The 12,691-nt window shown below is 38.8% G+C and overlaps 1 protein-coding gene across 2 annotated transcripts in view; it reads left to right on the forward strand.

Annotated features, from left to right (window-relative positions):
* The window catches only part of Chd1 (chromodomain helicase DNA binding protein 1), a 71,460-nt gene that overhangs the window by 13,474 nt on the left and 45,295 nt on the right, over nt 1-12,691 (forward strand). The window contains exons 3-9 of one of the 2 annotated variants that reach the window (XM_075951757.1): nt 4,893-5,094; nt 6,018-6,131; nt 8,050-8,114; nt 10,436-10,585; nt 10,708-10,976; nt 11,820-12,045; nt 12,516-12,616. In XM_075951757.1, the coding sequence (XP_075807872.1) occupies nt 4,893-5,094; nt 6,018-6,131; nt 8,050-8,114; nt 10,436-10,585; nt 10,708-10,976; nt 11,820-12,045; nt 12,516-12,616 (1,127 nt within the window). The remainder of the gene's footprint in view (nt 1-4,892; nt 5,095-6,017; nt 6,132-8,049; nt 8,115-10,435; nt 10,586-10,707; nt 10,977-11,819; nt 12,046-12,515; nt 12,617-12,691) is intronic. The other variant, XM_075951766.1, reaches the window with a different exon arrangement.

Here is a 12,691-nt window from a genome sequence, read left to right on the forward strand (position 1 = left end):
CCAGGATTTTCTTCTCTCTGTGTGTAGCTTTGGCTGTCCTGAACTCACTCTGTAGACCAAGCTGGTGTGAATTCTGTCTGCCTCTGCCTCTACCAGTCAGTGCTAACGTTGAGGTAATTCATTATTTTTCATGTGCTAAAGATGAATTTTATATTCTTTATTTCAGAGGACTGATTTGAATGGAAAGTATCATTCTGCCATGGTGGACTGAACTCATGCGAATGTTGACTCTTGGTTACTCCCCTTAAATATGTGAAAATAAAATAGACCAATGTTGTATAACTGAACTTGAAAGAACTTAGATGTGCTGGAAACACAGGGGGAATGCAAAGCCAGAGCCAGAAGGAGAGTGCTCTGAGCAAACCTGGTAGCCTGTAGGATATTTGGAGGGTCACAGAGCTGTAGAATAGGACTGGGTTGGGTTTAGAACTGAGAATCTTACTGTACAAGAATTAAAGAAAATAATTTTCTCCTTAAAGAAACAGGAAGGATTGTCTCCTATGAAAAAGGTGTATGAAAACTTGTGTGTGCCTTCAAGATTTTGTGTTGTTATTGTTGTAGAGGTATAGTATTAGCAGTGCGTTAATTCATAAAATATCCCTAGTCTGGTAGGTAGGGTGCTTAAAAGTAGGACTGTATTTGCTAAGCCAGCACTGTCCTGGTATGTTAGTCGTGTGGGGAGTGCAGGGTGAAGTGCAGGCTGGAGCAGTAGCTTTCTGGGCGGAAGGGGAGACTGGCTAAGAGGTATGGAAAAAGGCATGCAGGTCAAGAGCTGAAGAAAGGTAGGTTTTTAAATTGCAAAGCAGAGAGAATAAGTTTAGATTCAGTGGGATAAATAGGACAACAAAGCTCGCATTTTAGACTTTTTAGCCAAGCAGTAAACATAAGCCTTTCACACCTTCAAGTGTGGGATGGATCCCAGGCACCCACAGTATAGAACTGGAGTGGAATGTCCAACTTGATGAAGAGTAGAATTTGAAAACCATTTTTGTCAGGCAATTCATAGATGCAGAATCATAAAATTTTACTTATTGAATTCATGAGGATTTAATCAGGGAATATAGCCACACAGAACTCTTTGAAAAAGTTAATATTAAAATAAATTAAAATGATTTCAGTGTCTTTGTTAATAGAATTTTAATCTTTTTCTTAGTGCTCAAGCTGACAGCGTTGACTGTTTCAGTGTTCTAGGGGATGCTGGAAGAGAATTGGTCTTTGGAAATGTTGAGCATCTTACTCTTCTGCTCTGGCTACAAACTTTAATATTTTATTTATTTAAGATTTACTTTGACTTTTACTTCTGAAAAACTATACTACTTTTTACACAGTGAGATTTACTTTTTAATTGACATAAAATAATAAATCTTTTCTCACATTTTCATACATTGTTTTTGTTGACCACACCTTTCTTCTGCTACCACTCCTATAACACAGTCCCCATTCTATTGTCATGTCACATGTGCACTGTCACACTCCCCCCACTCCTATAACACAGTCCCCATTCTATTTTCATGTCACATGTGCACTGTCACACTCCCCCCACTCCTATAACACAGTCCCCATTCTATTTTCATGTCACATGTGCACTGTCACACTCCCCCCACTCCTATAACACAGTCCCCATTCTATTTTCATGTCACATGTGCACTGTCACACTCTCCCCACTCCTATAACACAGTCCCCATTCTATTTTCATGTCACATGTGCACTGTCACACTCCCCCCACTCCTATAACACAGTCCCCATTCTATTTTCATGTCACATGTACACTGTCACACTCCCCCCACTCCTATAACACAGTCCCCATTCTATTTTCATGTCACATGTACACTGTCACACTCCCCCCACTCCTATAACACAGTCCCCATTCTATTGTCATGTCACATGTGCACTGTCACACTCCCCCCACTCCTATAACACAGTCCCCATTCTATTGTCATGTCACATGTGCACTGTCACACTCCCCCCACTCCTATAACACAGTCCCCATTCTATTTTCATGTCACATGTGCACTGTTACACTCCCCCCACTCCTATAACACAGTCCCCATTCTATTTTCATGTCACATGTGCACTGTCACACTCCCCCCACTCCTATAACACAGTCCCCATTCTATTTTCATGTCACATGTGCACTGTCACTCTCCCCACTCCTATAACACAGTCCCCATTCTATTTTCATGTCACATGTGCACTGTTACACTCCCCCCACTCCTATAACACAGTCCCCATTCTATTTTCATGTCACATGTACACTGTTACACTCTCCCCCCACTCCCATGATTGCTGTCTACTCCTATACCTACCCATGCACATTTGCACGTACAAAAATTAAAATATGTGGTATTTGTCCTTTTGTGTCTGTTATTTGACAGTATAGTTTCCAGTTCCACCCATTTTCCTGCGGATATTATTCTGTATGTATGTTCCACATTGCCTTATTCATTTGTGAGTTAATTAACACTCATTAGACTACTTCCATTTCCTACATAGTGAGTATAGTGCATCAGTAATTGGATGTACAGGCACCTATAGATGAGAGCTGAGGAGTGGGTTAGCCACATTGAAGGAAAGTCATAAAATCCCAAATAGTGAGCCTCTTTTCATTGAGTCACCTGCACCGGGCAGCCTCCTGGGAAGAGCAGCCCCACATTTCTGTTGTCTTGGGTTCATACTTAGCCCCAGGGACTTTGTGCTGTGGTGTCTGTCTGTCTCTCTGTCTGTAATTTGGAAATAGGTTATGAGAATCTTGCCTCTTGCACATTAACTTAGTATACCCTTTCTAAGAATGAGGTGTTTTTTTGACCTAAACCCATGAGTCAGCATGCTCAGGACGTTTCCGTTTCTGTTCCCTTTTGGTCAGTCACCCCAGTCGTTAGTATGCAGACTAAGGTCACATACAATGGACTATGTATCTTTTATCTCTTTTAGTCTGGAACAGCTGTTTGTTAAATTGTCTTTGAGTACTACACATCAGTCACTTAATATAGTATATATTTCGGTTTGTATTTGTTTGATGTGCACTTTTAATTAAGTTCAAGTTATGCATCCTTCAAATGATAGTCTGTCTGCCCCTGTAGTGTAAAGTGTATCATTATCACTATGTTCTGTAGTTACCTTATTGTACAGTTGGCCACCAGAAGTCCTCCCCATTCTGGCACAGTCTTTATTCCACTGAAGAACAATTCAGTATGCTACTTCGGACTTTGATGCCAAAGTTCAATGCTTGTAAGCATGCGCCATGACTCGAGCAGGAAGAGGACTCCTGTTAGAGCCTCTGCCCTAAATTCCATCACCCGTCCACTGTTTTCATTATGGAGACAGTGTGTTAGGTCTCAAATTGTCACCAAGGATGCCACTCAACTTCTGATCTCCTACCTCCTCCACCTCCTTAGTATTTACAGGCAGCCTTCACTTGCCCAGTTTTATTACTGGCATCACACTCAGGGCTCTTATATGTTAGGGAAGCACATTTTATGCTGTGTGCTTTAGTGAAGATAAGCACCCCAAAGAGTAGCAATCTAAGACCTTTCCTACTGTTTTTTTTTTCTTGTGAAGAATAAATTTAACAGTACTTTTTATTAAGCATTCTTAATTGCTTTACCAAACCTGACCATGTCTAGATCAGCTGTTATAAACATGTAAAGGTAGCACAGGATGCTGCTTATCTGCTTACATAGCCACCTCAAGGTAGAAGTCTTTGGATGGTAAAAACTTTGTGCCATTTCAGACTCTCTGGTTCTGCCATATGGGTCAGTAAAGTTACTTGAATTAATGATTTTTCTTATCTGGTGAGTTAATAGAGAAATAAAATGGTCAGGAAAAAATTTTCTCTAATGGAATTGCTAAGTTTGTCTCAAGTAAGTGATATCTGGGGGTCTTGGAACTGTATGTTTTGGGGAGGGAAATAATGGTGGGAAGGGTGGGGAAGGAGAGAAGAGAGCAGTTCTGTGGGAGCGTCACAACCGTGAGTCTGACTGGGATGCAGAGCTCTGCTTTGTGTTTTTATGAAATAAAATTCTGCTACATTTTCCAAAGCAGCAGATATATTTGTTAATCTTTAGCATGCTTTTAATTTGTAGAATAAAAATCCTTTCTGGAAACTTATTATTCTATTTTACAAGTCTATTAGGTCCTTCTGGAGAAATAGTTTTAATATAGTCTGTCAATAAGTTGTGCCATCTGGTGGTATTTTTGAAAATTACAGAAGGCAGGAAGCAAGCGCCTTCTACCTCAGCCTCCCAAGTGCTAGAATTTCAGGTTTGCATTACACATTGACAGAAATAATCTTGAAAAAAAGTAAAAACCAGAAATGAGTTTATCTTCTAGCTACTGTAGTAAGCATTCCCAATACATTTATTAACTTCTTTATATAGTTCCTAACTTAAACTGTTAGGGCTAGTCTGTTTGTCGGTCTGTCTCTCTCTCTCTAGTCATTTATTTATTTGGCTAGCTAGCTTTTATGCATAGTGTTCTGACTACATGTATGCCAACAGGCCAAAAGAGGGCATCAGATCTCTTTGCAGATGGTTGTGAGCCACCATGTGATTGCTGGGAATTGAACTCAGGACCTCTGGAAGAATAGCCAGTGGTCTTAACTGCTGAGCCATCTCTCCAGGCACAGGGCTAGTCTCTTAAAGGGGCTTCGCACTATTACTTAAACATCTTGTCTTCCTAGTTTCTAGCCCCGGATCCTGTACTTGGTAGGCCTGGTACATTATATTTGAGGGAGATTATAATCTTACAGATATGTATGTCTGTTGCTCTAAATGGACATGCCCCTTTGCATTGGGCCACAGATAATTGGAGTATTAAACTGTATGTGTAGCTTTCTGCTGAGAACTTAAATTCCTGTTGAATTTTGCTTCAAGTCTTCTATTTCCAACTTGTAGCCAGTCGGAAGATGATTCTGGGTCAGCATCAGGCTCTGGATCCGGCTCAAGTTCTGGCAGCAGCAGTGGTGGAAGCAGCAGCCAATCTGGGAGCAGCGACTCTGATTCTGGTTCTGACTCAGGAAGTCAGTCAGAGTCTGAGTCAGATACATCCCAAGAGAACAAAGTCCAAGCAAAACCACCAAAAGTCGATGGAGCCGAGGTAATTCAGTGTAAAGTAGGGTTCTTTTATTACTTTGGAAAAACTTACGCAGTTGACATCACAAGTAGAGTTTTGAGGAAAAAATAGACAGATTTATTTTTCATGAATCAGAAGCTGTGGCCATATACCTTAACTAACTGGCTTAAAAGAGAAGCAGATGGCTATAAAATACCTACATACAAGAGTGAAGCCTTGTCTGCCTCTTTAAGACAGAAATTAAATTTTGTAACTGGAAAGAGTCATGGACTGAGAGTGTAGCTCAGTTGTACAACCCTTGCCTGACATGCAGAAAACTCTGGATTTGGTTTCTAGCACCACAGACACCAAGGGGTAGAAACTGAGTTCTTGGACAGAAGTTGTCTAGTCAGGCTTCCATAGTCTGCCCTCCAGGGGAGGCCCCGACGGACGGTTCCTGGTAGGCTAGGATGAGATTGGAAACAAGTGGATGGGTAACTAAGCGTGTCCGTCTTCATGGCGGTGCATGCTGGTGCTCAGTACCAGTCCTGAAGAGCTAAGGTGCTTGGGCCGGAAATTTAAATCATGTGCAGCTTTGTGGATGGGGAGTCCCCAGTCTACCATCACCCCCAAAACTGCTCAGCGATGTGGTTTATATTTTGACTTTGGCTTTTCACCTTCATCTAACATTGTAGGTAACCACACAGTGACTGAGAGTAATAGAGCACATTACCACTTAGTTTTGGAAAATAACATTTGGAGCACCAAGAGCATGATGATCTATATACAGAATCAACATGCCATACATTTCTCATATTCACTTGGAGCCCTGCATTTTCTTTCATTGTTTTGCAGGAACACTGCATTTATATAATGAGTGAGGAAAATAATTTAGTTTGGGGGTGTAAATGTTTGAACTATAGTTTTCACTACATTTCAGTTCTCCCTGGTTTGTGTTTCTGGTACAGTTTTGGAAATCTAACCCTAGTATTCTGGCTGTTCAGAGATCGGCAATGCTTAAGAAGCAGCTGCCGCAGCCACAGCCGCCACATCCAGCTTCATCTAACAGTGGATCAGAAGAGGTGAGTTCACTGCCAGCTGCTGCTGAGAAGTAGACACAGCCGTTCACTAAATACAGGTGCTGTGCATGAATAGGAGGGGCCTGTGTTTAGATAGTGTCACGGATTGGAGCGTACAGACATCTTTTTCTTTTATACCAATATTTTTACTTTTGGAGATTAATCAGAAATAATTAATGGGACCTTTATGTGCATTTGCTCATCATAGCAAAACAAAATAGCTAGGTTTGGTGGTACCAGCTTGCTGTCCCAGCTCTCAAGAGGGTGAAGCAAGGTAGATTCTAAGTTAGGAGTTCACTGGCATATGAGCTTGAGACCAACCTACCATAACTAGAAAAATACTCTTTCAGGTTAAAAACTAAATAAACAAAAGCTGAAATTTCAAGAAATATTAAGTAGAGTGAATTGGCATGGTGGTGTGTATCTGTAATCTTAGAATTTGCGAGGCTGAAGCAAAAGGATCATGACTTGAGGCCTTTTAGCGTCCCATCCCCAATATTTTGTATCCATATGTACAGCCACGCGTATTTCGGTGCATAAAGACATACTAATTCTGTACAAAATATGAGCTTGGATTTGTTTTCGTTTACTTTCTAGTACTATGATAAACACTGACCACGAGCCGCTTGGGGAGAAAGGGTTTATTTCATCTTATACCTTACTGTCTGTCCTGAAGGGAAGTCAGGAGGGGAATCTGGAGGCAGGGACTGAAGCAGAGGCCATGGAGGATGCTGCTTACTGGGTTGTTCTTTAGGTTGATAGCACATGATAGGCTAGTTCTACCATATCAGTTACTCGCCTGTAGGCAATCTGATGGAAGTGTTCTTTTCTGAATTGAGGTTCCTCTTCCTAGATAACTCTAGTTTGTGACCAGTGCACCTATGTACCCATTCACATGGTGTCTTGATCTGAAGAATTCCCAGTTGGTTTGTGTTGTTAGAATTTATTAATATTTAGTCTATATACAATATAGTACTATGTACATATCCTATTGTGGATTACTTTACTTTCTGTCAGTGTATGTATTTGTATATCTGGTGTCAATACACTTCTTAAATTTTATTTATTTATTTTACAAGATTTTTCCCATTGCTAGGCCTTGTGCATGGGGCGGTGCTCTATTGACTGTCACCACGTCCCTCCCTCTGACATTCAGTGAGCGCACATACGGTAGTAGACAAAGGGTCTTGGAATGCCTGTTGCTTCACATTCAAAACCTTTGTGTTGGGAACATTCTAAACCTTTTCTATCGGCTACTTTAAAATTACTGATTATCATGAGCTGCAGCTATCCCGCTGTGCAGGACAGCATCAGATTCTTACACAGCTGCACCCTGTCCCCATTAACCATCTTTTCAGCCCTCCTTGGCCCCTCTTAGGCTTTGTGTGACTAAATAGTATTTCATTGTGTGTACATACCAAATTTTTTCATTTGTTTATCAATGGTTACATTTTATTTCATATTGGCTACTGAGTAACCCCAAATTATTGAAATATTATATTAAGATAATAGACTTTAAAAGAATAAACATGTTTTTATGTATTGACAAGAATACTTGAATGTTTCTTCAAATACATTTAAGAAAAAAAATCAATTCAAGATTTTATTAACTCTAATCTGCAATAGTAGTGAATGATGTCTAGGATACTAGGTCTGAATCTTTACAAAATAGCGATGTTATTTTACTTTCTCAATTTCACTGTCTTAATTTGTAATAAAGATGCGGTGTCTCGAAAAACCAAAAAAAAAAAAAAAGGATGCTTTTAATTACTTTAAGCTAATAAAATAAAACAACATGGAACAAAAAGAAGGCTTTACAGGTATTAGCACGATGAATGTCTAACTAGCATAGCAAGTGAAACTCTGCTAACTTGGTTAGATTAGAGTGTGAGTAACTGCCACTGCCCTTGTTTCTCTGTAGGATTCCTCTAGCAGCGAAGACTCGGATGGCTCCTCCAGTGAGGTCAAGAGGAAAAAACATAACGAGTATGTGACTTTGTTCAATTGGGAAATACTATGGTGTTGTATTTCTTCTTTGTAAATTTTCTTTCCAAAAGTAGTTTCTAAAATTCTTAGCTCATGGTATTTTTGAAGTTAATTTAGACCACCGCCTAAACATTTGCTTTCTGTAACCATTTGAGGTCTATTTTATACCAGTTCTTTTATTGTAACCTATCCATCCCTATATATTTGTAGATTAAAGATCAACTTTAAGTGGTCAAAATACTACTTTCCAAATATTTCTAAACTTGGGAGGAAAGCACGTAAGATTGTGGGATGATGGATTGATGTGGTTGTGGTGTGAATTATTACCCATACATTTCGTCTACACTTGAATTCACTTCCTTCTGCAGCACCCACTTAGAAAGTCGTTATAACTGCCTTTTGCCTCAGTCCCGCAGGTTGTAAGATTACAGGCATACACTACCGTGCCACTTCATCCTGTTTACTATTTCTCACAGTTTTTGAATGTTTATAATCTTAAGATTCATACTTAGTTTATGGAAATTCTGTTTTTGTGTTTTTGGATCTCTTCTGTTTCTCTCCTCCGTCTCTAATAGGCATGCCCATTACTAGGTGTATTTTGTATAATGTAGTTTGACTCTGTAAATCTTACTGTGTTGTGTTTTATCTTTGTTTTGATGTGTGCATTGTATCTGATTTCCCCGATCTGTTTTATGGATTTGTGTGATCAAACACGAGGCTGCACACATGCCGGAAGAGCATTGAGCTGCCCTGTGTTTGGGTTTTCAGTGAAAACTCTGATGTAGTCTCAACTCTGGTGCCTTCTCGCCTGCTTAAATCTTTTGTCGAGCTGTTCACTTTGCAGTTAGCATGGATTTGAGCCCATAATAACAGTAATTTGGGCTGATGTGTGATCTTGATTGAGTATAAAATTTTTTTCCATGTGTCCTACATAAGGCTCCTTTTAGGATCCATGCTCTTAAAAAGACCCAAAGATCAAAATAATTGGCTTCTATGTTGCTTCATGGTCTGATTTTATGTGTGTCTGGTTATAGTCACAATTTATGTAGCGTATATCAAGCAGTGGAACAAAAACATTACCTGAATTAGGGTATAGTACAGGTTGTATATTGTTACCATATGCTTGTGGCCAGAGATGCTTGAGGTTTTAGAATTTAGCAAATTTAGTAGTATTTGCATATACTTTACCTCTTGGTTACCTGAAACCTAAACTTCAAACTCCTAAAATCTTAATCTTTTCAAAAGTTTCAAGATTTTAGATTTTCTTATTAAGGATGCCCAAGTATAAGAATCTAATATGTATCCTTCATCTGAGCTTTATATAATAATTGCAAAATATTACCAAGTAGTCCCAATATTTTTCTATGCATGTTGATTGAAAAGAAACTAAGTAGACTAAAATAGTTATAAATAAATGTTATTATTTATTAAAAATTGGTTGAGTTGTACTGTTGGGGTGGCTTAGTGTCTGTTTTATATTCTTCTATAATGAAGTTTTTTTTTCATAGAGGACACATACTATTATCTAAAAATCAGTTACGGACTAAAAGATGTCTCAGCAATTAAGAGCCCTGGCTGCTTTTCCAGAGGACAATGGTTTAGTTCCCAATAACCACCCATGTGGTGGCGAGCAGCAGTCTGCAGTTCCAGACTCAGGAATCTGACGTGCCATTCTGGCCTCTGTGGTGCACAGACATACATGCAGACAGAACGCCCATGCACATAAGAGGATAGGATTTTTTATTCTTTTTTCAGCCCGTAAGTCGTTTGTTGTGTTTAAGTTCACTGCAGTGCGGGCTACTCTCCTGGAGAAGGGTCATCCCGTGTGTGGGTGCTCAAAGTCCTAATTCCCTCGTGTGCAGACAAAACAAAGCACTGCAGGTGTGGGCTTCACTGAGCCGCCCGGCGATGCACGTGGCGAATGCAGCGCAGCGTGACTGGATGGCCTAGACCTCACCGTGCTGAGCCACTGCTGCTGCACAGGAAGGATGTGCTTTTTAGAAATTACAGTCTCTGAAAAATCAAAATGAGCAGGGCTAGAATCCCTTTTGTTGTTTAAAGAACAGTATGGTATACAAACTTGTAACTGTTCATGTAGTATTCTTTCATTTGAGGTTTAAATGATGAGTAAACCTTCGTGGTGTTCAAGAGAAATCTTCACAAAGTACTTCTCATTGTTACTCTACTGGGGTTTATTATTTTCCAGTGTGGCTCAAAGCAGTAGTTTTCTTTAGATTCAATGGAATAGAATTTAGTTTTGATCATGTTTGTATTTTAGTAATGTTATGATTAATACCTAAATAAAAATGTTTTATATACAGTGAAGATTGGCAGATGTCTGGCTCAGGATCCCCATCTCAGTCTGGTTCAGATTCAGAATCTGAAGACGAGAGAGAGAAAAGCAGCTGTGATGAGACAGAATCTGACTATGAGCCAAAAAACAAAGTCAAAAGCAGGAAACCTCAGAGCAGGTAAGAATAGTAGCCTGTCATTTAGAGAAGGGCTTCCTCTTTTTGTTTTTGGTATAGTTTCTTAAAAATTTTTTATGCTAGTGTTTCTGTAAACACTTGCTTTTCCTCTTTCCTTTCTCCAGATCTAAGTCAAAAAATGGAAAAAAAATTCTTGGACAAAAAAAGAGACAGATTGATTCGTCTGAAGATGAGGATGATGAGGATTATGATAATGATAAACGAAGCTCTCGCCGCCAAGCCACGGTCAATGTGAGCTACAAGGAAGATGAAGACATGAAAACAGACTCTGATGACCTGCTGGAAGTCTGTGGAGAGGATGTTCCTCAACCTGAGGAGGAGGAGTTTGAAACAATAGAAAGGTTTATGGATTGCAGATTTGGGAGGAGAGGAGGTATGGTTGCAAAAAGATTTGCTTATGCAAATATTTACCAAAGGACAGTATTTCCTAAAGACTTTCTTGTGTGGAAAGCAAAGAAAGTGAATTTTCATCTATTTTATTTATTTGCTTCAAGTATACAATACATTGCTTGGCCCATGTGTCTTTGAAAATGTCCCTATTACACAGTCTTTGTTAGGTAGTGGGAAGGTTTTTAACTTAATAGTTTTATGTTTTTCTTACGTTTTAAATCATTTATTTCTCTTTATATGCTTTCAACCTAAAGAAATTTTTTTTTTTTCGACAGTCTCCCCGTCCCCCACTGTCTTGAATATATACGGGCTTCTTATTACTTAATGTAACTGGAAAGTAAAATAATTAAAATAGCAATTTGCAAATATTACTTACTGTACGTTAATGGGTGCGTTGTTGAGTATCTCACTCTATTTTGAAAAATTGGTTTTCCTTAATTAAAAAAAATTGCATTTATTTAGTGTATGCGCATGTGTATGGGCCTGCGGTGCCCAGAGGACAACTTGTCTGAGTTGGTTCCTCCTGTCATGTGAGTCCTGGGGGTAGAACATTGGTTATCAAGCTTGAGAGCAAGAGCTTCTGCCTGAGGAGCCCCTGCTTTCCCTATTTTTAAAGCTCAAGAGAACGAAGAATTGAGCTAGATAAATCTTCACTTCAAAATGTTGAGTGTCCTTTATTTCTATGTGATATAATTTCCCATATTTTTTTTATATTTTAATAGTTTGTTTACCTAATGAGTAGCTTTATACACACACTCTTGAAACTTCGTATTTGAAAGAAAATGACCCTGTAACAGAATTACATGGATTTTTCTTTTGCCTTTAGCTACTGGTGCTACTACAACCATTTATGCTGTTGAAGCAGATGGTGACCCCAATGCAGGATTTGAAAAAAACAAAGAGCCAGGAGACATACAGTATTTAATTAAATGGAAAGGATGGTCACACATCCACAACACTTGGGAGACAGAAGAAACCCTCAAGCAGCAGAATGTTAGAGGGATGAAAAAATTGGATAATTATAAGAAAAAAGATCAGGAAACAAAAAGATGGTAAAAAAAATTTTTTTAAAATAGTTGAAGATTACAATTAACTAAGCTTTTTGGTATTAAGAAATATGTAACTAAGAATAAAATGACAGCCTGAAATATTATAGTCTTTATTATTTTATCTCAGGGTGAATGTTTTAAGAATATTCAGGTTTGAATTTGTCTTATAAGAATCACACAGTTTTATACTACTACGAATTTGTAAATTTGAAAACTAGTGATGTTGGTCAGGGCGTAAGCTTAGTATTAGAGTGCTTACCTATAGTGTGCCAGGCCCTGAGTTCATCCCTAGCCTTGCCAAAGGGAAAGAAACTACTAATAAAGTCTTTTGTCCCTGTTTTTGTGTCCTCATTGTTTAGACTTGGTTTACAGCATTAAAGGGCACAATGGGAACTTGTCTAAGAGTAACTGTCAGCAAGATGAAGTTGTTTAGAGGAAAATCTGAAGTCTGTTGTTGCTTTAACATTTTTCAGGCTGAAAAATGCTTCTCCAGAAGATGTGGAATATTATAATTGTCAGCAAGAACTTACAGATGATCTACACAAACAGTATCAGATAGTGGAGCGTATAATTGGTTAGTAGTTAAATAAATTTGATAAATGTTATCTGTGTTTTTGAGATGGGATCTCATTATGTTGCCAATGATGGT

This window comes from Microtus pennsylvanicus, chromosome 1, assembly GCF_037038515.1.
Source record: "Microtus pennsylvanicus isolate mMicPen1 chromosome 1, mMicPen1.hap1, whole genome shotgun sequence".
Classification (NCBI taxonomy): Eukaryota; Metazoa; Chordata; class Mammalia; order Rodentia; family Cricetidae; genus Microtus; species Microtus pennsylvanicus.